General features: G+C 42.7%; 1 protein-coding gene across 1 annotated transcript; it reads right to left on the bottom strand.

Moving 5' to 3' along the window:
• Positions 1-25,798, bottom strand: CD38 (CD38 molecule). The gene is made up of 8 exons (XM_068403158.1): positions 25,540-25,798; positions 10,407-10,536; positions 9,608-9,743; positions 8,711-8,793; positions 6,894-6,970; positions 6,065-6,157; positions 3,675-3,761; positions 1-1,739 (listed from the first exon to the last, which is right to left on the bottom strand). Exons 1-8 carry the CDS (start codon positions 25,776-25,778, stop codon positions 1,658-1,660), a joined length of 927 nt encoding a protein of 308 aa, XP_068259259.1. The 5' UTR covers positions 25,779-25,798; the 3' UTR covers positions 1-1,657.
• Positions 25,799-26,371: the final 573 nt, after the last annotated feature.

The following is a 26,371-nucleotide window of genomic DNA, read 5'->3' as shown; positions in this document are numbered from 1 at the left end:
TTAGCAATATTTGCCATCAGCAATTTTATTACAGATCTCGATATTACAGTCAACATTTTACATTACAACAGAAAAGGTACAAAAGTGAGCATGAAGACAAACTCTTGACTCATAGTCAGAAATAACCTATTTGAAAGTATTGGTAGGTGTCTGCATTGATGCATCTAAGTAGTTAGAAAACAGAGTGCAAATAAAAATACATTATTTCACTTAATGTAAACATTATGGGTGAGGTCTTGGGTGTGGTCCAGCTATGCTCAGTGCAGGCTTGAGTGTTACAGAGAAAAGGTTTATCTAGAGATGCTCAAAATCGCACCAGCTTGTGTAGTTCCATAAGGATGCTTCGCACTCTGCGTAGTCACTAAAACATACAGCATTATAACCTCCTGCCTGTGGGATCGTGGAAACCTCCGTCTGCCTAATGAATTGGCAATTGCTGGTTTCGCTGGCACTGCAACACCTAGGAGTGGATCTGTAGCAAAGCCTGCTCTGTTCTCTTAGTGTCAATGGCACTGCACAAAGGCATTACAGCCGTGGCCACAAGCTGGCCTCAGATCTTTGTTTATATATAAACACTGTGTTGACTATGCATATGAGACCAGCAAAATAGAAATTAAAGGAAATCAATGAAACCTGCTCTTTCAGTGTACTATGGCGTGTCCATGCTCGTGAGTTATACACCACAAGGCATCACCTTTCACCTCAGAAACTGAGGCTGAGACTCCTTATTGTGGCAACATTTTGATGTTTGTCTCTATTCCAGTGGATGGCCAGACCGTGGCCTGAGGGGCCTTTTATGAAAGTTAGAGGACTTACATTTACTGCTATATTAAGAATAAAATGTAATCTGAACTGCAATGGTGTTTCCAGTAGGATTTTAATGGGGCTGTCTGAGTCAGTCTTGCTATTTTCTCTCCCCAGCTACATGCTCCAGACATTCTTACAAATGCTGGCAACCCTCTCAGTGGTTTCTGGTCTTTTCTTGGCTCAGCTCAGCCGTTTCCCCACCAGCCACTTACTGTGATGCCCATTAAAAGGTAAGAACCGCTCTGTCTCTTCCATCACTTGCTTTACCTGCTCAGAGGTGCCACAGTCCCTGGGAGAAACAGGATTTATATCATGTGCCACCAGGCAATGTTCCCAACTGGGGCATGTTGCACTGCGAAGTAGCAAGAGCATAGTGTGCTGCGGTGATTTCACAGAATCACAGAATTATTTAGGTTGGAAAAGACCTTTAAGATCATCGAGTCCAACCCAACCAGCCTTCCAGCAGGGAGGAAGCCGAGCGCTGATCTGGCACGTTCTGCCTCCACTGCAAAGTCTTTCTTCTCTGTGCACGCCCTGGGGAATCCCAACTCTGAGCCTCTGGGCACACAGGGAACTGTACAGGAGGGAGCAAACCAGGGCAAAGCGTCTGCCCTCAACCACTGAACATGCCCCCAGCCCCTCTGAAACAGTGTGTGTGTGTGCGTGTGTACAGTAATCACACCTAAAATATCATCTCCTGCTACTTGGCTGTTAGTATGACAGCAAGGATTTCTGGTTATGGACTCTGTACCCACCACGCTACTATTTACCACTCTAAGCTATGTAGCCACACCTTTTCCAGCTTTACACACAGATAATGGAAGTCTTCAGTAGTGCAGAGCACTCCATTTCATGGAGTCGCCGTGGTGTTGGTGCAGAGCCTGCAGTCCCTGTGGTCAGGGTTATGCACACACTGAAGGAGCTGAACTGGCCTGTGATAAGACACAAAACCAAACAAATATTGAGTAACCACTTCGCAAGTACAACAGAATAAAACTCCAGTTACTAAATGCAATGTGAAAGTCAAAGTGCATGTTACATCTGTGCTTATCAAGCGGATGTCTTTTCTCAGGGTAATATTTTTTAGGTCTTGCTGCAGAAAGATAACTTTGATGTTTATAGGGGTTAGGGACAAGAGCAAGTGAGTATGAAATAAAGTAGGGTGTGAACTCACAGCATATGAGCTACGTTGTGATAACAAAAATAATTAGGAAAAAGAAGTAAGATCTGCACTGACTATGGAGTTGCTGCCATGCTGGAAGTTCACCACCTGGTTTACCCAGTGGTAACCCTTACTGCTACTGTAAAGCTAACAATGTCAGATATCACTAGATTTTCTGCTAGAAGTACATCCACTGAATCTATTTTTTGAGTTGCTTCTGGAAGACACTGCTGACATGGACAAAAGCAAGAGAAAAATGATCAGCATCAAATGCTATACGTGGCATGAAAAGCCAGATGCTCAGCTGATACAGTGGAGTAAAACTAAGTTGTCCAGTCTATCCTGAAGAGTTTCACTGCACATGTAAATTGCTTATTTTATTATTGCTCTGTATATAAAATAGTAAAATTAATTGTCCACGTTGCTTTGCACAGTTGTTTATGTATGTGTTAGTTGAGCTCTGACAAAAAGCCCTACTTGTTATTCTATCTTAAGAAGCAAGTTGTGAGCCACAGCAAGGAGTGTGTCAACAACTCTTCATGATGTTACAGGTTTCTCCTTGTGCTGAGCCACAAGGGATCTAAGCTACTACATATTTCCCCTTCCTCCCTGGCCCCTTAGATTATTTCAGCATAGGCTGACATCATTTGTACCTGCACACAGGTCCAGGAAGTATTGGTTAAAGGCTGCAGTTACCCAAAGAGAAAGCGAGTACATGAGCATTGTGATTTGGCAGATTTATGCACCACACTGGTGTTAATTTTTTCACAACATGCAGAGCACTCGTTAATCAGGTTCAGCAATACCTAAACAGGAACACATTGCTCTGCCTTCAAGACTAAAAGCCTAGCACCAGATAAAGCGTTTGCCTCCTTTGCAGACCAACTTTTCTTTATTTAAAACTAATGTCACGAACTCAGTAGTTTATAGAAATGTTTACTTTGGAAATGTTCTTATCCAAGTATGAGTTCTTCACTCTGAAAAGATGTTCCTGACAGATAAGATATGAGTAATATTGAACCTTTGCTGCTTTTCTAATGATTTTAGAAAACTGCTTTTTCTAACTTTAGCTCTGTGTGAAGGTCTCTGAACCCACACAGAGGGATAAAGGATCTCAGGCTTTTGTATCTCCTCAGCAGGCAGACAGCGATTTTAGGCAAGTCAGAACTCTGGCTCCTCTGTTTCCCGGACTCCTGTTTTTATCTCCTGACAATGGGGAATTATGGTAATTAATAATACTTATCATGTCTCATGCCTCACTCTCTGACAAAGCAGCTGGATGGAAGGCAAGCTCCAACTACAGCAAAGGAAGTAAGGACCATCCTTGACATACTGCGTTATCTGCGTGCAGCAGGAAGGAAAGCTGCCTGTTTGGTTCTGAGTGTCGTAGGTAAAAGCCCGGTCAGATGAAAACCTGTTCAGAGAGGCTGTATTCCTCCTTTCCTGAAGGCGACTGAACATGTGCAATGGTGGTGACCTCTTAGAGTGCAGGCCAGAGAGCAAGCCCAAGACCTAGCCAACATGAGGTCTGCAGTGCAAGTGGAAGCCCCTAAGAAGCATGTAGCCACATCAAAGGGATGTGATGGCAGTAAGAGGGGATTCTGCTCTAGTCTGCTATAAACCAGGAAATCTATATTAAATCAAGAGAGGGATGCAATATTAGTTTTATGTTAGCAAGTTGACAGCAATAAGAGCAGGTAATTACCTGTAATTGTCTTCACAGGTGATCTTAAAGTTTCGCTCTTCTAAGATGCTTTTTAACCTCTTTATGGAATGACCTGAGCAGGATTCACTGGAAAGAAAGGTCTTGTGTTACTTGTGTTCCTTGTGTGTACAAGAAGCTCAGCTAAATTCCACACTATGTCGCTTTTTGCTTTATTTCAGGTAAGATTCTTTAAATGCTTGTTTGCTGATGTGCTGTAAAGTCCATTGGGTTTGTGGAGTTTTGGCTATCATTGGGCCTTTGCTGGTAGAAACTATGTGATGGTCAACTGTGCATCCTGCACAAGAATTTTGTGCTGGAAGGTATCTGTAGGAAATAACTCAGTTCCATTCACAGTTCAATGTGCTCTAGAGCTGGTCCAGAGCTGCTGGTGGCCTCCATCCATAGGAGCACAACATAAGGCTCATTCAAATCTGTGGAAGGACAAAGTGATCAAGTCCTTTGTGTGATGAGAAAGGGCCAATCATGAAAACCATCAGCTAAGTCCCAGGTAGGATATACGATAGGAAGAAGCAGATAGAAAATAATGGGAGGAAGTAGGACACGAGCACCTCCCATCTGTTTGACTCAGCCCAGGGCTGCTGCTACTCTGTTTTGACAAGGGGCTCTTTCAACTACTTGTCCATTGGTAGGAGCCCTAACTTGTGTGTTTCTCTTCCATCCAGCTAATGGTTTCATGAAGCATGTAGCAATGTCATACCATTGAGATCTTTACATCTATGCTTAATTTGCTTGAAATAGCCCACAGGCCCCCAAAGCTGTAGTGAGAGGACTGACGAATGTCAGAGACACAGACAGACACTGCAAAAACCTTGTTACCTCAGGATTAAAATCATCTCCCGGTCCAGAGTATAGGACACACACCAGGGCAATAATACAATACTGGGGCAAATGAAGTACCTAACACATGGCATTAGTGGAAAGCAGAGCCAGCTCTTCATTCATAAAGCTTACCAGATGTTATCAAGTGATTCAACATGGGATACAAATCAGACATAAAAGGACTACATATTATTGGAGCTACCCTCCCTCTTTCTACTTGGCAGTAAGTAGAAAATAAAAAGGAAACTGCTGTGAACTTGGCACAGGAAGATGCGTCAAGAAGGCTGGCAGGGCACCAGGTTGTTGAAGCTGTTGAGAAGGAGGAACATGATGGCTTTTCTGATGCTGGGAAATACTGAGAGAAAGGATCAAGTGCCATGTGAACTAATGGATCAGGATCAAATGCCATGGGAACTAATGTACAGATTACTCGATGTTATTTTCTTCAGCAAACCTCTATGCAGTGGGCCACAAGAAAATGTCTGTCATGCTGACCACAGGATAGATGCATGTCTGTGAGCTGTGATAGATATGTCAGCTTGTATGGCAAAGAGGCACTTCTGGGTGTCTGGGCTAGGGGAGGGGTTGCAACAATGGAGCTGGTTCTGTGTCAGACAGTGAGGCTGTCTGAGCAAGGGCCTTTGTTGGGTTCGTACTCATTCCTGTGTTGCACTGCATCATCACGGCTTGCTTCCTGACCCACAGCATTAAAGCTGCTGTCTCTGGTGTGGAGGGTCCTCAGGAACAGGAAAAACCATGGCAGTGCACTATAACCACGCAAACCACAGAACCAGCTATGAAGATAGGGGTCAAACGCATTGAACCTCATGCTCAGTGCTTGAAATGTGACAGGTCTGCAAAGGAATCTGAATGGGATGAAAAAGGTCACTCAGAAAGGCTCAGATGTGGTCTAAGATCACTGTTCTGGTATCAGTAATTCCATTATAAGCATTTAAACTACAGAGTTATTATTAAAAATCACAGAACCACTTAGGTTGAACGGACTGCTTGAGTTCATCTAGTCCAACCAATATCAGCTAGAGCAGGTTGCCAGTCAGGTTTTGAGTATGTATGTCCACAGATGGAGACTCCAAAACCTCTCCGGGAAATCTGTTCCTGCGTTTGAAATTATTTTGTCAAAAATGCTTCTGGTCAGTATAATTATACTATTCCAGTGGAAAAACATATTTTCCAGCTGTTCACCCTGGCAAAGGTAGCCTGATCTGTGACTTCAGTGCTGCACCCATAATAAGCGTCTGTAGAACTCAGTGGGGTTGGGAGGAATTTAAAGGTCATGAAACCTCATGAAAGCAAGAAAAATGTCATTGTGTCTTAGCTATTTGTTCAGCAGTACCTATGAAAAATACCAAAGAAAACACCAGTAAAAATGTTATTCTTTCCAGTAAAGTAAGCAGCAAGGAGAGTGAATGTAGGGCAGGTTTCATGAGCAGATTTAAGAGACCATCACTGTTAGACAGTCACTTGTCAGAACTGAGCTGCACCGCCTGCCTTCTACACACTGCTCATCGTTTCGTACCGATGTGACTTACCTTCGAGGTCCACCGATGTCGTGCATAAGCCAAATGTGTACTGCAGAGACTTTATCTGGATTTAGGTTAAAGATCTCAATACTTCCAAAAATGCTGTAAGAATGGGACATGAAAAAGAAAAACATTCTCAGTTATCTAAGCAAGATGTACAAAGTATGATCCCCAAATACTAGTAGTTATTAATGCTGCTATTATTCTCAGTGAAAGAACGTTATCTTGCCAATGGATTTTCACAGACTATTTAATTACCTTGTGGTAAAAGATTTTATCCTCATTCTTATTTCACTTTTATAACAACTTTTGAAACTGCCTCCAGACTGAAACAAGCTGAAGTTTTTCCATCTTTAGTGCCTCGTCGCCTGTTTGGTTTATTGGCTATTGGTTTGATTTGGTGCAAGGGAAATGAACATGGCTGTTCTCCCGAGGAACATAGTTTTCAACTTTCAATATTACTCAAGGCTGCATTTCCAGCCAGGTAACCCAAGGAAGCCCAGTCTGGAGGGGGAAAACCCAGTCAGCTCCATGAGCAGTTACAAATGTGTAATTCAGGTGAATATAATGTAGTGTACAAATCTAGATTAACTGTAATAATAAAGTTACTTTGTGCAGTAATAGCATACTGGAGATCCTACCCACATACCCTGAGAAGGATTTAAATTACAGTCTCAGTATAGAAGGAGTTAAGTGAATCATCTCTTCAATAGCCAATGGTTTAGATCTCTATATGAGTTCTCTAAAAACCCTTCTGTGCTGGGACTCACTGGCAAAGACATGCTCACCAGCACGCAGGCCCCACAGAAATGTGGACAGTGGCATGCTGAGTAAATACCTGCTGTTTCTGAAAGCTCCAGCTTCTATTGATCCATTGAGCATCACCTGAACCACTCCACATGCTGCTTCTGCAAACTGAACAAAACAAATAGACGTTATACTCTGACACTACATGCAGTGCCACATCAGAGTCGGGGCTGGTAGAAATTACTGTAACTTCTTTGATGTCATCAGAACTGACTTATACAAGTAGCGGATCTGGCCAATGTTTTAACAGAATGCATCGGTGCAAAATAAAAGCCTCTAAAGGCTGTGGCAAAACTGTCATAAAGCTGCATTAGCCAGCTATGAGTTGGCAATCTGGAGTTGCATGGGATGGTATAGCAACTTCACTGTCACTGCTGTTTTTATAGGGGGATGCAACTTCCCAGAGCCACAGCAGCTACGACTGTCTGATGGGGCTGTTCCCTCCCTCAGTAACATGGAATAATCCTCAGACTGCTTCAACTCCGGTGGTGGGGACGAGCCAGAACAGAGGTACCACAAGTTTAAGGACATGCAAACAATCGCATATTCGTTACCTTGTGAGTCATGCTCTGTGTTCTTTTGTGGCTTGGGATTTTTCTCTCTAATAGTTTTAGTAAAACTCATCACCGAGTTTTGATTTATTTGTAACCACTGCTCTTTTATTCTTTAAAACTCAGGTCCAAATATTTAGAGACCACTAAGTAAGGTTACAACGTAAAGTACCTACTCTAGATATATAATCCATTGGTGTGACAAAGAATTTTTGAAAAGCTTAACACAGATGACTGTATTTATCAAATCCTCCAAGTCCTCTTACATCTAAACAATGTGTCTCAAACTCAGCTCTCGAGAACTGTGAAGTTGCAGGGAAGTTTGACTCTGTAACTTTCTAATGTAATAAGCATGAGTTTTAGTAGATCTTAAATTTATTAGGACTAGAAAGTTTGTAGTCGAGCAAGTCTGACTCTGTGGTGGTTTATCCCTCACAGACTCTGGAACTAAGGGATTAATGAGTACATCAAAACTGTTTTGAGGTTGGAAAACTTTATGTACACTAGTTTGCCTACAAAACATTTTTTTTATGATGAGTAGACTTTTTCTTACATATATGAGAGCTGAAACATACAGGAATGCTTGCTTTCCACCTGGACAGTCATCTACTAATAGTTGTATCAAGGGTGAAGTCTTGAGAGATGTGTAAAATTAAACTGATACAGGAGAGCAGGTTTTTTCTGGCAGTTTTTTTCTGTAAAGTGCTGATTCAACAAAGCCAGGCTAACTGCTTAAGTCGGACTAGCAGGGTCTCATTCATGTGATGGGAGGTGGCAGGTGCGTATGTGTGGGTACATCGTAGGAACCTTGCCACATGCCATTGTGGGAGGATGTGCTCTTCAGGTTTATGCTGGGAAGGTGCAAGGGAATTCTCATCCGTTTGGCAAACTTCTGTGCCGATTTGGGCACTGCTCTCAACATTAACATGCTAAAATGTGTTTTATTTTAGCAATTTCAGTCCTGTGATTTAATTAAGGTGGTGAATATTATTATCGTAAGTATTATCTGCAAAACTCCAGCTGTCTGCCAAGTGTTGTTCTAGACACTGGCACACAGTCTCTGTCCACAAATAAGAATGCCCAAACTACAGTGACATTAAATATTGTACATAAAATATGGGACCTTGGAAATACAAATTTCCAAAGCCATGATTTTTAGCACCTGAAGCTAAAGCTCATGTGAACTTTTACTATTCCATACTTTAGGTCCAACCTGCAAACTCACATTTTTGGCAGTGTCAGGAACTTAGTGCCTTTGAACATTCTTGGATTCAGGGATATTTATTCTAGATCTTACCATCTTGGATGCCATTTTCCAGAACACAGAGCTAGGGTTGCTCTCACATTCACTCCTTTTTGGACAAGATTCATAGTTGATTCCTGAGAAGAAATACATTTATAGAATAGCTAAGGTTAGAGTGAATATTGCTGCAAAGTTAATATGGCTTTGAGAGCTGATTAATGATGGCAAAAAGATTTGTCCCCTACCAAAGCAAGAAGACTACATGAGGAAAAGGCTCTAAGAGGAAAATGAATTTGCATGTGTTTGAAGGTCTTCCTGTTTGCTCACACACGTTTCAGGGAGGCAGCTGCAGGCCCTGTATGCAAATAATTCTCAGAAAACTGAGAAGGGAAAACATGTAGTCCTAAATGTAAGAAACAGGTTGGTTCTTGACAAATGCTGTCCAAATGTGTTGAAAAATTCAACTTTGCCCAACATTTTCAATAATTCCAGCCCAGCTTAGAGGTTGCTAGCCTTAAGCATCAATCCAGGAGTCATGCGGGCAGCAATAACCCCAGGGGACCTGCATACTGCCCCCAGCACTTTGACTGGCCTATCGCCAGGACCTTCTTAATCGACAACGTTCTTATTTTGCAATTTGTCCCATAGAAGCCACAGGAAGGGAGTATTCTCCTTAAAGAGGGCTAGATGTGACCATTAGCCCAAGCAGCAACTTGGTGTTTTAGTAACAGCCAAAGTTGTAGTTTTTAAATTCACCTGAGAACCAAATGTTATTTTCAGTCTTCTGTAACATGGGACAGAAATACAGTAAAGGTTTTAAACTAAATTACAAGAAAACAACATGTGAAAAGGACTCTGTTTAGGTCTAGATATACAAGATGAAAGAATAATCTGGAATTCCAGTGTTCATACTTGTTTTGTAAAAAATAGGTCATTATAATAGGTTATTACCTGGGGCAGAGGGGTCTCCACACCATGAAACTCTATCAGCCATATAACCCAACAAGGTGTCCTCCAAGGTAAGGAAATTTTGATTGGATTTTGTATAACGATGAGCGAGGTCATTTGTCTTGCTCCAAAACAGTGACTGTGAAATAAGGTACAATGTCTAATAAGTGATACTTATACTAGAGCTGATCAGGAAATTTTCCTGGAGAAAAGGAAAGAGTTTTCGTGACAATGAAGGAGGTTTTAGTTTTTATTGAAATGCTGCAAGTTTACATTAGTGGGTCAGTTCTTATTTCTGCAGCCCAAGTTGCCATTTCCAAAATCTTTTTAGGTGGTTATTTTTGTTGGAAATGGACATGTTTGGCCTGTAAAGCATTTTGAAAGAAAGATTTTGACCAGTTCTCATAGGATGTATACCTAATTTGTTGTGTGCTTTTGAACTGTGCATGGAAGAGCAGCTTCTAGGAAGCAGTGTCCCTCTAACAGCATGATAGCATGCTCCTTACAGACAGCCATATGCTCAGGGAACAGGGACATCTCCATGACTTCACCAGCACAACCCCGGTACTGAGGTTTGGGGGAAGTCTTATACAGGCATGATTTCCAGTGACAGAAAATGAACAGGGTTATTGGGGTCCAAAGGTGATAACGCTACTGCAGTAAGCACAAGAGCAAAATACCATCCTTGATGACCTACAGACACTCACAGTCATTACGGACAAGATCCATCACTCAAAGCACTGCAGACAGGTCATCCCACAACAATCATCCTTATGCAGCCCACCATGCATCGTACTCTTACCTTGTTACAGGGTATAGGATGACTCGCTAACTCCATTAAAGGCTGATAATCTTCTGATGTAATATTACAGGGACTCTTGTAAATGAATGCATGTTTTAATGATTCCCATATTTTTAGGCAATCCTTATCTCTGCCAAAAGATTAAAACATAGTTAATTAGCATTTACGAGTATTTATGGCTGTGGAAGAATCTCCTTCTGTTATGGTCAGACACTATGGATCACATTTTAAAAGAGTTCTAACTATGCTCAGGCACCAAAGTATATTATCCATAACAAAACCAAAGTATCTTCAGCAAATTGAGTATAAACTGAGGAATGAGCAGTTCTAAAACATCTTTCTCTGTCTCCTGCATTTTAAATTACTGATTATTGCAATATAGAATCATAGATCATTTTGTTTGGAAAGGACCTTCAAGATCATCGAGTCCAACAATTAACCTAACGCTACCAAGTCCACCACTAAACAATATCCCTAAGCACCACATCTACCCATATTTTAAATACCTCCAGGGATAGTGACTCCACCACTTCTCTGGGCAGCCTGTTCCAATGCTTGGTAACCCTTTCGGTGAAGAAATTTTTCCTAACATCCAATCTAAACCTCCCCTGGCACAACTTGAGGCCATTTCCTCTCATCCTGTCGCTTGTTACCTGGGAGAAGAGACTAACACCCTCCTCGTTGCAACCTCCTTTCAGGTACTTGTAGACAGTGATATCTGAATGCCCTCTACATTTTTGTCCATTAAAAAGAGCAGTGCTGATATCACATAACCAGAAGACCAAATTTAATTTAATCATAGAATCATAAAATGGTTTGGGTTAGAAGGGACCTTAAAGACCATCTAGTTCCAACCCCCCTGCCATGGGCAGGGACACCTTTCCACTAGATCAGGTTGCTCAAAATCAAAATTTCTTGATTATTCATACTAAACCATGAGAAGCAAATGTGGCAGAATATAGCTAGTACATTTTAAAAGTATGGCTGAAGGAGACTGCCTCTTCAGGTACAGTGAGCCAAAAATATGCCCATGTGTCTCCCTGTGGAGTGTTCGACCCTACAGAAATAATATCTATAATTTTATCTAAAACAAAAGCAGGGATCTGGCTGGTTTGGGCCTGATATTGTTTTCATTTATGCACTAATTTGCAGCTATGGACTTTGCTGGAGTCACAGCTGATTTGCACACATATAACCAAGATCCAGATCAGGTGTTTGGTCTCCAGTGAGTTTTTTCAGTCTCCTTCTGATCCTCCACCACGTTACAGGTTCTGGCCCTTTTGCTCTCACTGGCATGAGTCAGAGGAATTCCACTACGTTTACATGGGGGGAACTGCTTCGTGCCATGACACAACCCTATCACATCAGCCTACACTTGTTTCTTAAGATGCTGCTTCATCAGGCTAGGAAATAAAGCACATCTCTGCTGGCAGAAGCAGGGCTCCTTTCGTACTACCAAGAGGAAATCTGTTGAACAGTGTGGGCAAGCAACCGTATCTCTGTACCGAAGTAGTGCCCTGCTCCCTTCCTGAAGCTGCAGCATATAATAACATTTGGGACTGCTCAGGACATTTGCTATCTTGTACTTGAAGTAATGAATGGAAACTTTGTGTTAAGATAATCCATAATTATTGTCTGTCTGGTATGTGTTTGCAGGGCTGTCCCCATGGGTACACTTCCCTTCATCTTCACGCTCCCGTGGTTTCAGGCCCACTTGGAAAGCCTGCCCCTCTCATTACAGCAGTGACAGTAACACAGTGATTTTCCATCCTTCTCTTCTCTATTTTTTTACAATTTAAAATGCTGATTGCATTATCCTGCTGTCTGCATGTCTGAATGGAACTACTCTAACTGTCTTTGAATCATCCACTTTTCTTCACTGTTTGCAATCATCTCCCAGTATGTTCCCACTAAAAGCCGTCTGAAGAATTGACTTTGTTGTGTGTGAAGAAACTAATGCCTTCACTGCATTATAATAACAGCACTGATCCATTAGTACATGACAGATACACAGCTGCAGGCTTTGCTACCAGTTGGTACGCCAGTAACACGTAGGATGTGGAATTTGATTAGTCTTAAAAATAGTCCTAAAGGGATTAGGAAAAATGGTAGTAATTCATTGAGGATTTCAAAGCATTTTACAAATTAAACTTCACTACAGTGGTGTGATCTCAGTCCTACTACTGAACTTGATTGTGATTTCTACTGAGTGCTCATGTGAGCAACAGAAGGGCAAACTGAAAGGCACCTGACAGCGCTACATGCCAGAGGGAACGCCTTTGTCAGACACACTACAGGGGCTTGGGCCAGTATCACACCGGGAAGGACCAGGCAACCCACTGCAAGTCGTTCCTGGCCTTCCTTCCCTTCTGCCTTTATTTATGCAGTAACAAATCTAATTTATCATTACATATGTTATTGGGAGGTCATACCACCAAGGTGGTTACAACAGCAGGTTTCCATGGCCCAGCTTCTTCCAGTCCTCCTCTGTGAAGGGTCTCTGGCAGATGTGTCCTCATCTCTCATTCTTGGGGCAGCCAAGGGCATTACACTGCAGAGCTCTATCTGGATGCAGACATCCCGCAGCCTGACCTTGCTGATTTAAAATGAGCTCGGGTATTGCCACTGTACAGTGCTGTCTGAAATGCAGACAGAGCCCGGGGGCAGGGGCAAGGCAGGTCAGCCTGGAGGATCTCCGGCCTTGTGGCCAACCGGGGCAGTTCTGGCTGCGTGCCGAATTTTGTTCCCTACCATGCCAGACTCTTACAGGAGCAGCCCCAGCCATGTTAGGGAGCACACATCTTGTTTATATGAACCAAATTTACCTCCATGTAAGTAAATGCTAATAACAATAATGATTTTTTGCTGAGCTATTGTCTTTCATCCAGTCACCTAAATGCACTTTCTGTTACAGTCACTGTAGAAATAAGAAGGCAAACTGCAGATGCTCTAGGGAGCACAGTCATTGCTGTTGTACTGTGATGTCAGGGAGTATTCACATGTTTTGCTAAGCAGAATTTAACTTGGGTATATTAAATTTTCTCCTGGAGGAGCTTGTCTCTGGCTGCAAACTGTGTAAGTAACCCACAGAGACCAGCCTCCCAATTTTGGTACTTCATTTAGGGGATGGGAAGTTGTAAATACGTTTCCCTGCGACATAGGATTACAACATGACCACACTGAATCGGCCAAAAGAGAGGGCTGATGAAGGGGTGACATTACAGAATAGGCAGCTGTTCCCTTTGCTTCGCACAGTCAACGGTATCATAAAGGGAATTTGCAGGTCTTGGCTGTAAGCACAATTACATCTCAAAGAGATTTATATGGCTCACAATTTCTAATCTGTCAAATGATTTGTCCTCCTGGCAGGACTCTTTTTTGGTTTTTTTTTTAAGTTACTCCTGAAATCTGTTATGTATAACAGTGTTAACAGCCACAGGTGGCAGCTGGTTACTTGGTCATTTTTCCTTTCATATTGCAGTTGTTAAGTTTGGTCTCAGGAGACAAAATATTTTTCAAAGAATCATAAGAAAAACCTGGGGTTTTATTTCCAAAGCAGAGAGGTAAGTGACAAACACAGCACAAAGCATTTCTTCTGCTGGACTCAAGTCATGGGCATGAGAAGCACGAAGCAACAACCATCCAGGTGATTCACGATCCTGCCCAGACAGCTTGCTGAGCCATGGCTTCAAAGCATCAGTTTTCTCGCATTTCAAAGACACCAAGCTCAGCACTTGATGACGTGCAGGGATGTCACTTCTATCTAAGAGAACAGTCTTTATCCACGGTCCTGGCAGAGCTGAGCAAAACTCTATGTTTAATATTAGTCATAGAAGTGTCAGGGCTTAGCCTTCAAACCGGGGAAGCTCTTCCACCGCTGGTAATGGGTGTGGTACCTTTAGTTGTACCACACAGAAGAATGATAAGGCATGAAGATGGGCTTTTATAGAAACTAGGCAATTTCAGCATTGTTTTAGAAATCGAAATACAGATCTTCAATGTAAAAAAATACATACAAAAGCTAAATGATATTTCATTTTTGCTATCCTCACCTATCAACATGTGTATTTTTACAACCAAATAAAAATAATTCATTGATTTGCTATTGGAAAGCTATTTCTCTGACACGAAACACAGGTTTTGCCTCACATGTCAAAGAGATTACCATCACACAGAACTGTGATTTTGGTTGATATATGAAAAAATAAGCAGTGAGAAAACTTTAGCACTTGTTAATCCCAGCTCCAGGAAGATATGCCACTCTTTCAAGCCTCACTGTTGAGGTGGACACTATTAATTTGTCTGGTGTGCAGCACTTAAATCACACTGGGCAGAAGTAATGGCAGAGACCTGCTGTAACTCTGGGCCTCCTGAAAACAGTATGAGGAAGTTTGCTGGCACTTGGTATGCTAAAATTCCAGCAAGAACAGATTCAGGTTGAAACAAGAACATCTGCCTTGCCAAAAAATGCCTGAGAAACAAAACGTCCCCTTAAGGCTGCTCCCAACATCTCGTTGGGAAGTTCTTGGTCACAGAATGGGCTCATTTTGTTTTCTTTGTTGGTTTACAGAAGGGAGGGTGAGAAAGAGATCACCAGTCTACCAGTTAATTAAATTTGTCTAATTCAGATACAGGAGTCCACGGTGAATACACTTATGTGCCACACTGCTGCAGGGCTCGTGTGCTTTCCTTCTCTGGTTTTTTTTTGTATGTTTTGGCTTGCATATTAATTCTGCATGGTATCTGAAAATATCATACCTTTTTGCACAAAGGATTTCTTCCTTTGAGGCTAACTTTGTTTATGCTGAAATATTTAAGGCCTTTTATTCTACTACAGAATCTGAAACATTTAATCCAAATTCAGTGACACGTAAAATAAATATACTCTAATTTTATGTTTAATTTTTCAAACTTTTTTTTTTTATGAATAGAGTTTGGGAAATGCTGGTAAATGTGAAATAATAACTAAGAGACTAGAAGGAACACTGTGAAATCTGCTGTAAAGTCAGGAACTGAACCTGTCACCCTTTCTCTGGAAAGCAAGGACTGCAGAACTTGCCTTACAACCTTCTGGAGACAAAGACTATATCCTGCATTCAGTATAGCACCGAATAAGGGCTGGGATACAACCAACCATTAAAACTACATTTCCTTATTAAATCCGAATGTTATATACACTGCAAAGCATATCCCACATTTGTCCTTACATTTGGGTAGAAGTTGCATTTTCCAATGAATTTGAGTATTTCTATCCATTTACCTTTTTTATGAATATCACATTCATCTATCAAATGGAAGCTGGGGCCAAGAATATTTCCATTAGCAGCTATCTTAGCAGCCAAACTTTAATGTGCATATTAGAAAAATGGACAGTGTCCGCATCATTATCTCTTGCATATCAGTACTTTGGCCTGGCTAACCTTGAAAGAGTATCCTTTCACTTAAAGGAATGGGATGGCATCAAGCTACCTGGGAAATCACTATCAACAGAGATCTTCTTCTTTCTTTACTTTGTAATTTTATTTTTTTCTTTAACTGGACATGACAGAGCAAATTCATCCCCAGTTGAAATTGATTTAATTGATATAATATCAAGGATGAGTTTCATCCCTGGTGATTTCAGTTACACCATGGACAATGTCTTGTTTTCAGTTCAGTACTGGACTGATGTTGGATGCTAAAAACATCTTAAGAAGGGCAGGGTTTCCTTAGGCTGTGTTGCCTCTAGTTTTTTTACTCAAAAATTTGAGAGGTGCTTCAAGTATGGGACCCATTTTAAATTTACAAGCGAAAATGACTTCCAGGCTTTGCTCTGGAGAACTCAGCCAACTCTGCCCATACTGTTCAACTCACTCTACCAGGCAGAGACACTTCCCCGGTGAGACACGGTCTCCCTGAATTCAAAAGCAGCTTTTCCAAGGTCCCAAGTTTTCTTTCTAAAACATGACAATGTCTTCATGCCACACAGATTTTAATTGTGGCCTCTGTGGTGAGGCTCTGAAGTTAGAGCTGGAAACAGTCCCCACAGTGCTTTATGTAACCGGCCTTTGCAGGGATCAAACCTCACCAGCAGTTGCAATTTTTAAAAAAAATCCTTCTCATTTGCTACCACCGTTGGCCAAAACAGTAATGCAGATATGCACCTAAGCGCTCGGAAATCTGCCTCTTTAAAAAGTCAGAGAGAAGTCTGTGGTTATAACAAAGCTCCTTAAAGGCAGAAGAGCAATTCACACTCTGCTGGGAGTCTTCAACTGTAAAAGACCAGATGTTTCAGAAGGAGAATGACTATCAAAGGATCTAAGTGGTGGAGCAATGTTTCTGCATCTAACAGCCCCATCGTTGCCTGTGTGTCAGTTTATCTGCCTCTTTTAGGTAAACTGTGATGGCTGTATACAGCAGTGCAGTTTATACATCTATATTCAATTTGTTTTTTCACGTGAGCTTATGAGTAGCCATGTCTTTATGTTGTAAAAATATTACACAATGAACAATTACCTTTACGCCTGTGCTGAGGGGAAGCCCTCTGTAACCCAGAATCCTTTTGCTACCTTTTCACCCTAAATATTCCTGTTTTTTCCTTCTGCTGCCCCTTCCCTTCTTCCAGCCTTGCCGTGTCTCACTGCTGCTTTGGAGTAGCTTTTTTGGAGCCGCTGCCAAGCCCAGCCCAGGCAGCTGCAGTTGGACTTCTCTGCAACCAGAGCATTGTGTGGGAGGAGATGAACACAAGGAGAACACTGCCATCACGCGGGAGAAGGGACTTCTCAGGAGCAGCAGCTGAGGTCAATCAACCACAAAGGTGTGCAGTTCTTCATGCTGGGAGATGGCCCGACCCATCTCCAGACCACTGAGTCAGAAAATGGGTATATGCGTACAACGGATCCACTTCATTCCTGTGATTCCTGCACCTACCATCTCCCACCGGGTATCTTTGTGCTAAAAATCAGACAAATGTGAATTAAGAGAGGTCAGACAATATGCTGTCATCGCTGAGGATTTGAGGAGACTACTGTCCACTGCTTTTAGTATTAGGATAATAGAGAGGGGAAAAATTACCAAGGGAAAGGAGGAAGGAAAAAAAAATCATGGAAGAGCTGTCAACATCTTCAGTGAGCACTAGCCTCTCACTACCCACTTAGTTTTATCATTGCAAAGTGTCTGCCACCATAACATTTATGGTAACTGACTTTTTTTCAAAATGAGAATGACATACTTGATTTTTTTTGGCAGCTTAATTTTGTAAGTAAGTATTGCTCTCCATTAATTAAATAGTTCAAAAGCCAGTAAAGAAAGCATCGCAGGAACTGATTGGGGATAGAGACAGAGATCCAAAACTCTGCCTCAGAGAAAGATGACTTCTGGAAAGGTTGCCTATAGGCAGAGCAATTAAATTCTGCACAGCAGAGGCTGAGGAGTCTGGAGGTCTGGAAAAAGAAGTACAAGGTGAGATTTCTGCTGGGTGCCCCTCAGGGCTGTGTATGTTCATGTATGAGGAATGACCTGGAACAAATGACAGCTCCTCATCATGCCAGTCCTTCCCCTTTGGCAGGAATGAGAGGGTTGTAAGAGCAGCTTATAGCTCCTGGAGTATTTTATGTGAGTTGGGAATAGGTGCTCCAGGACAACACTAAGGCTTGTCACCCTTCCAGGAGGGGTTGAGCCAAGAGGTGGCAGCTATAAACCAGTGAAGAGTTCATCTACATAAGCAGATTTTTTTTGCTGGCTGGATTTCAGCTTTTCTGGGTGAAAAAAGAAGATGCTTAAGCAGATGGTGTTTTCAATGATGCTCTACAAGCAGGATGCAGCCTCTAGAAGGGCAGCAGTCTCACCTGGACTGCATTTTGACAGAGGGTCATAGTTGCTCTAAAGTTTAAGTTTCCAAGTGAGGGCCATGTCTTTAACAGTTACAGAGGGAACAAATTTAAGCTGGCATCTTACCCGTTGATTAGAAAGTGTATTTTTAGTATTGTTTTATCTTTAATATTAAACTTAGAAAAACTCTTCTATAAGAATGATCTAAATAAAAGTATGTTATAGCAGGGAAACACTCAATGGCTTAATGCAGCTGCAGATTTTTTTTCCATAACACGCATTTGCAGTACATTATCGAACTAAAACTGCTGGTATGTGGCATAAATGCAGTAAGTCGGGAGAAGTCCCTGCTTCAAGGGTTGCAGGTGTCAGCAGGACAAGGACAAGGGAACAGACTGGAGATCTAGTATGACTATGCAGGAGCTCCTTGCTAACACCCTGTCTTGGTGTCATCTACCCGGAAGACAGACTGCATCTGTTTTTAACCTTGGACACTGGAGGGAGATTTTCATTTGACCCTAGAGGGTAAAAGGATCTATTCCTCCTATCCCTATGGATAAGCAAAGTGATATTTCCCCACGGTGCCGTGGGGTGTTAAACAGTTCTCAAGTTTTCACCATACCTTAGCAATGACAGCTGAGCGATACCATCAGCAAGCCACCTCTGAGCACGGCCCTTTTCACTGGTATCTATACAGATGCTACACGAGAACTGAAGCAGGGACAAATGGGGGGGGCAGAACAGGATTCCCCCTTTCAGCAACAAGCAGCTCTTAGATTGGCTCATCCAAACATTTAATAATTTCAATCCTAAATTGGTGCTATAATTCAGACAGCCACCAGCCATTGCTCTGTATAGCCAATTCTATAAAATCAATAACAAGAGAGAAGGCAAAGAACAGGTAACTAACTGACTGTGCATGACTAAATAGCTGCATGAAGTTCCAGTAGAAAACTAAGTTGAACAGTATTTCATCAACAAATACTTCTGATTAATGTGGAGAAGGCCAGCACAGATAGAATGATATTCTCACTGGTATCTGGGGTTAAAACCAAAGGAGACTTTCATTGCAAGGAGATTTTAATATATGATGGGGTAATCATGATGCAATATGTGTAGGCTAACCCAAATGTGACAAATTATTTTAAATCCTACAGAATCTTGCAGTAAAAACCATTAAATATCTAAGCACTGTTACAGAAATGTAAGCAGTTTGAGTATATGAGAAATACATAGTAATTTAATAACAATTTTTTTATGATTATAAGTCAATATAGACAACAGACAGATGAATTGACATATGGCTGCCAAAGTGAGAGATAAATTCAGATCTCAACAGCATTTCTGTACCTCAGAAGTTGTCCATAGGGAAAAGACAATGTATCTTTTGACATCTCCCCCTTAAATTTGCAGGATACTCTCAGACTTTGGGTTGCTCTTATCAGTACGGTTTTTTTTTTAGAACACGTATTTTTAGAAATAAAAAAGCTAAATCCTTTGCAGTTTGATGTATATTAAATTGAGAAGCTTTACAAGTCTGCAGTGCACTCTAATAGGGGTGCTATTGCATTATGGTTAGGCAGTAACACCATACTCTTCATAAGACTGGGATTCAGTAAAGGTTTCTCTTATGTAAGGCACATTTTCTCATAGAAACGCAAATCTCAGGTAAGTTTGAGCATAATGTCATGGTTCTGTAAAATAAAGCTAAGATTTCTGTGACACTGAATCAAATCACAGCTGTTGTTTAGTGCCATGCTTGATGTGAAAGTGTTAACAATCAGTGAACAAATATAAGGAAATTAAATTAAAAATGCCTAGCAAAGCATGAAGGTAAAATGCAAAAGTAAGCATACAACCAATCCCAGATTTCTTTCTGGAAGAAATTATGCTGCAAGTGCAATAGTACCTCACACAAAATCATGTTCCATATGTTCTTTTTGACAAAATGTATCTCCATCTCCACAGGCTTCAAAGGAATGGAAAGAAAAAAATGCATTAATGATCATGCAATCCGCAGACAAAGCTCTCCTGATGTGCACCAACTTTTACTAATGGAATTACGGACTGCTAAAATTTGTTATAACAGGAATTTGCCACTAACTATAAAAACAACATTAGCTGGTGTGACGGACAGAGTTTGTATGCCTTAAACAACTTGTTTGACAACTCTGGCTGGAGGAGGGTATGTGTACTACAGAGGCCTGCAAGTCTGGCAAGAGATAAGGGTCTTGGGAACAGAACAATACCCCTGCTGTGCCTGAATTGTTGTGATTTACAACTCTGGCTGGAGGAAGAGATAAGTCCTGCGGAGGAGGAGGGATGGTATCTTTCCCTTGGGGCCAGCCTACATGTGCAACAACTTTGCAAGGCCTCAGCCACGCTTGTGCAGAAGCGGGGTCATACAGCGGACACCACAACTAGGGGATCACGACCACCAGGCACCCCTTGGGGGACCACCGACTCATTTCGAGAACAATCTAAGACTACAAAGCGCAGGCGTCCCAGTTAGCATGGGAAGCGAGCAGAGGGGGGGAGACAAGAGGGATGTTACCACCCTCTCCTGTCTCGCATGCAAATGACCTAAAGTATTTAGACCTTCTCACTTGGGATGCTGGCGCGCGCTCCCGCCCGCCACCTGAGGGCCGATCCTGCAAGCGATTTACCGGAGGAGCAACTCTGCAAGCAACTTACCGACTCTACAGACAACTTACATCGCTGGTTCCAAGGGTGGTGATCTCTCTTTTCCTCTCTCTCTCATAGTCTCTATCCTCTTTCTCTTTTCCTTTTCCCTTTTCTCTCTTTTCTCAATGCCTTTAGAAACCCAAGACACTTACAACCATGCAACTTTCCCTGTATTAATAAATTGTTCTTAATTTCATACCAGTTATTTGGTGTCGTTTCACCTTAATTTACTCCAAGGGATTTATGAACTAGTTGCGACCAGGTCGTAACAGTTGGTCCAATTGTATTTAAGGGGACAATCTGTGTTGTGTGTCCCCACAACACTGAATGAAAAACGTATTGAAGTTCTACACCTCGCATGTTCATCACCGGCTCTTTGCACTGCTTAGTCAGATGTGGGAGGATTGCTGGGCCTGAGAGTCACATACGTTACTGAAGTGGCTCCCTGTCTGTGTCCTTGGTGCTCTCTCACTGACGGGGTAAGACAAAAAAATAAGCTGGCTTGACTTCAGCCATTTTTAAATAGTAGGTCCTTTCAAGCTTGGCTTAGCTTGAGTGAGTCAGGGACTGAGAAGTGACTGCAGATCTAGGAGGGGAGTAGTCATTATCTGGGAATGAAAAACTTCTTGAGCTGCAAAAATAAGATGAGTTTATTCCTAGGCTGAAAAAGCAGCATTATTTGTGTTTTGGGGATCAGTGACTATGTCCTCCTTTTAGATAACATGTCTTCCCCTCTCCTTCCCCAGGTCACAAAGTGCCCATTGTATCTGAATCTGACCTCAGCCTGCCAATGCAAACATGGTGACCTGGACAATTAAACCAGTTAACTTCAAATGAACAGCTTTCATGCTGCATCTCTTACTACCTGTTCTCCCCCAGCAGGCATCAAGGTGCAAACCCTTCATAAACAACATTCTCTGAGCGATGGGTAAGTTACGGGGTCACCACATCAGCTCTTGACCAGCACGGATCTTCTGAATGATCTGGCATTGCCCTGGCCCTGCACAAGCCCGGTGTGGCTGAGTGTGCAGCTCTGCGTGGCCCATCCCTCCTCTGAGTATACCAGGGATAAATTCTTGCAAACTTAAATTTGCATTGCATGAGAACTGGAGTACGAGACCTGCGAGTGTTTCGTTAGCCACAAGAGGGACGCCGTGTTATGGGAAAGGGGAGATGAAGTAACTTGAGGTCAATCCTTCCTTCAGACCAAACTGCCTTTTGGCCTTTATTCGGACAAAACTACAACACATACCAATGGCCTTTATTCAGACAAAACTACAACACATACCAATGGCCATGGTTGATGAGTATGGGATTTTTTGCAAGACTAGTGAAAGCAGAACTTGAAGCTTTTGTTAATGTTGGAAAAAAGACTACTGAGCTGTGACAAACTATTGCTTTAGCTCTGTCTTCTTGCAGCAGCCAGCATTTTCCAGGGAAGACAAAAAGAAACACTACTCTTTAATGTGTGTATCTAGATGTGCAACTGTGTGTGCAGGGAATGAAACCCCTAAAACCTGCTCTATACCATCCACACTTTTTCCTAAAAATAGGGCTAATATTGAAAATACATTATTTGAAGCATTTGGTATTCCCTTGCTTGTTTCTCCTCAACTTTGGCACGATGACAGTTCCACGGAGGAAGATTAACTGAGGAAACTGTATGAGTACAAACGGTAAGAGTCATCCAGCCAGCAGAAGAAATAAAACCGAGGATTGTATTGCACACAGGCAGTTAAACAAAATTATTACGAGCAGGTGCTGTATACAGTACCTGAGAACTGTTCTTTAGCGAGCAAGTTCAACACAGCGCCTGAACGTTTGGATGATTTTGGAGAACAAGCGAATCAACAGGATAAAATCTGATCACATGAGGTGCTCACAGAACCCAACTGCAGACAACAGCAGTCCGTCCAGTGGCCTCACTGGGCTTGGGTTCAGCCCACGGTTCATATCGGGAAAGACAAGAGCGTGACCAGAGCATGCTGACTGTGCATGGTGTCCGGGGCTCCAGTAAGATGAGGGAGAGCGCAAGGAGGTACCCCCTAGGATTAAAGCAGCCGTGATGGTAAAGATGTACATTAGCACGTCTGTGGCCTTCTCACATGATTTATCGCACGCAGTTGCAAGAGCAGAGCTAAAGGGGGCTGTAGACTTGTGGCCCCTGTTAAATCCGTCTGTGATATCTAGAAATGTTATAAAGTCCATATTCATATGTCAACAATCCCCCTTTTTTAAAAAAACAGACAGCTATTCCAATTTGAAATATGGCACTCTAAAATGTAGCAAATAGTCACACTAACTACTGCAGGAGAACAGATCGCTATTTTCAAAAAAAAAAAGAAAATATTGTCAAAGATGGAACCTAGTGGCTCTGATAACAGTATGAGGAAATGTCCATGAGTTTACTAAAAACAGAGCTTTCTAAACAAATGCACATGTTGGTAAAGGGCAAGAACAGGCTATGGACAAATTTATGAGGAAATCAGAAGATTTCTAACCAAGACAGTGAGCTTCCCACGATGGGAGTAGTGGCAACAAAAGCCCTAACGGAGTATAGGACACATCTTGCTCAGCTCATAAGCCTGCCTGAGTTTCTGCAGTTCCCTGTTCCTACTCCTTTTCTTTGATTAAGTGCACCAAAGATCTCACACGATGCAAGATCCAAGGCCTACGTTAATGATGAAAGAGCGCAGGATGAAAGATGCGGGGCTCTCTGATGTGTCCTAAAGGCACCCGCTTTATTATCAGAAAGTGCCAGCGACAGAAGTGGTTGGTTACACGACAAACTGCACCGAGCTCAGCAGGATCGGAAACAAGGAACCTCAAGTTGGATTCCTACGTTTAATTCTCTGTTCAGGAACCTCCTGGGTATTTCAGGTGTAGGCAAATGAACATATTTTTTCCTTTTTCAGTGCTGTCTCAGATAAATTTGTCTCTTAAATAAAATAAAACAAAAAAGGGTCCTACTATAGAGAAGTCATTTCATTGAAAGAAAGTGAGCTCACAGCCATGAAGCTATTAAACCCTGTTGGATTATGAATAGCACAGAATGTTATGCCTTGTAAAAATAACCTTTTTAGAAAACTTATGATCTTGAGTTTGTGATTTTTTTTTAAAGTGTTCTTGAAAGAATTGATTACTTGAACAAATATTCCCAGGTCAGATTCAGACTGTGCTGTGAATGAAAACATATGTGAAACTGGCTGGACACGTGTTCACACAAAAGTGGGTTTTACATCTTCAGCACCCCAACTTGAACAAAACAAACATAAGTAATAAAGGCTATTAGGCTTCAAAATATTTTCAGATTTAAATATTGAGTGTATACTTCTTTAATAAATTAACGTGTGGTTCTAGAAACATGTACATGACTTTCAGGAGATTTTTAATTTTATTTGTAAGAGAAACCCCCTTCCCTTCACTAAACCCACTTAGGTCTTTAATGCTTAGCATGAACTGAAGTCTCTGCATGCCCAGGCCATGATTTCCACATGTCCATTTCCCTTCAAATGCTGAAAATCAGTTCTTTCATGCAGCACCGGACATCCAAGGCCAAGAGAAGTCCAAATGCAAGCAAAATATGTACAGCTTTGTTTTCATCAGCTCAATGTCATGAGAACGAGAGGTGGCAATTGCCTTTTTTAAGACAAAGAGCAGAATGGTTCTGTCACCCAGCCGAGGTGTGGGGCAGCCCCATGGCACTCAGCCTGGGGTGGTGGAAATGTCTGCCAGAGGACTACTGAGGACACAAAATCAGGTGGCTGGTGCCACAGAAGTGACGGGTAGGTCCCAGCTGAGAGACCCTGGCTGCTCTGGATCCTGTCCTGAGGGGCTGGGTGTCCCCGATACCTGCAGGGCAACCCGGCGCTCTCCTTGCATCGTACTCTGCTTTTCCCTGCAGGGCCAGGGATCAGAAAATCAGTTCTCAGCCCTAATATGCTATTGCAGACCTGGGCCCAGGGAATCCTCTTCTGCAGCAGAGAGATGGTGGCTGGTCGTGCCGTTGCAGCACTATGGGCTGCAAGGGGCTGAGCAGGGAGCACCCCTGGGTGAAGGTTTTGCCAGGGAGCGCCCGTGCCGGCACTGCGAGCCATCTGTACCCCTCTGTGCAAGCTGGCTGTGCTCATCGCGAACTCTTATCCACATGCTAAAAACATCTGGTTTCGATAACTCCAGGATATTTCTCAATGCTTTTCTAATATCTTTGTCCATCCTATAAATCTGTGCTGAACCTTCTTCTTTTCCTCCCTCCTGTGTAGTTTTGGTTACGTGAACGCAGTGTCCCACGTTACAGGATTTTTGGCAGATGGGCTTTACAGCGAATTGACTTCACCCCCACGTACTCAAACCTGTTAGCTTTTATTTTAACTGGCTTTAAGGAAGTTGCAAAATGTATTTATGATTGAGTTTTGACCTAGGATTAGTACTATTTACACTGGTTCTGCAGGCAGTTTCCTTAAAAAAAAACCACCGGCAGCTGCAGTCTGAGTTTGTACATTTTGCTACAGAACAGGGGTCTTACTCCCCTGATTTCTCTCTGCCACAAACCTAGCGGACACAGCTGGGGAGGGAGGTGAGATCCAGCTCTTTTCTGTTCACTTTACGCACCTGATGCACGACCGGGACCGCTACTCACCCCAGCTCAGGGTACCGTGCCATGATGTAGCTGTAGCATCTTCCCAGGATGACTTCTTGCAGATTTTTGGTGGTCCCTCTGTCCTTCCACTTCATCATTTTGGGACTGACCTCTTGCTTTCCGTGAGTGAGGACAGAGGCCAGCACGACGGCGAGGATGAGGGCGGCCAGCAGGACCACGATCCCCACCAGAAGGACGGTTCGCTGCCGCGTCCGGGCAGAGCCCTGCTGGAACGGCATCCTGCCGGGGCTAGCTGAAGGGCAGCAGCAACTGCTCTCCCAGCGCAAAGGGAAAACAGCTTTCTAGCCTGTCACCGTGCGCCTCCCCCCGCCCGCCCCGGGGTCACCGGCCACCCGCTGCGGTGCGGCCGCGGGGACAGAGCCCGGAGGGCGCGGGTGGCCCGGGCAGCTGGGCCAGAGCAGGAGGCCACTTCCCACCGCCCCCGTCCCAGTGGGCTGTGGCCCATTCAGTCGTTTTTAAAGCCAAACAATGGCTTTTCGAGGCTCGGCACGGGAAGATGAGAGCCTCGCCACTGTTTGCCTTCTGTTTCTCACTCCCCGAGCTAAACTTTGCAAAGTTATCGGAGATAACACACAAAAGTTAATCTGAGGAAACCACTCATAAAACTCCCGGAGCCTTTGTTCAAATACAGATCCCATTGCAGCGACGTGCTCCAGCTAATGTGTGAGTAAAAGCTGAATTCAAATGACCCGGTCTGTTTTCTCTACATTAATTTGTTTTCAAATGCTAGGTGTTGTATCTGACTTCACCAAAGGCAATTATAAACGTTGCAGTAGTCATAAAAACACAGTACAAGTCACCAACACACAAT

This window comes from Nyctibius grandis, chromosome 6 (assembly GCF_013368605.1).
Source record: "Nyctibius grandis isolate bNycGra1 chromosome 6, bNycGra1.pri, whole genome shotgun sequence".
NCBI lineage: Eukaryota > Metazoa > Chordata > Aves > Nyctibiiformes > Nyctibiidae > Nyctibius > Nyctibius grandis.
Note: the sequence above shows the minus strand (reverse complement) of the source record. Positions and strands in the feature narration are given on the sequence as shown.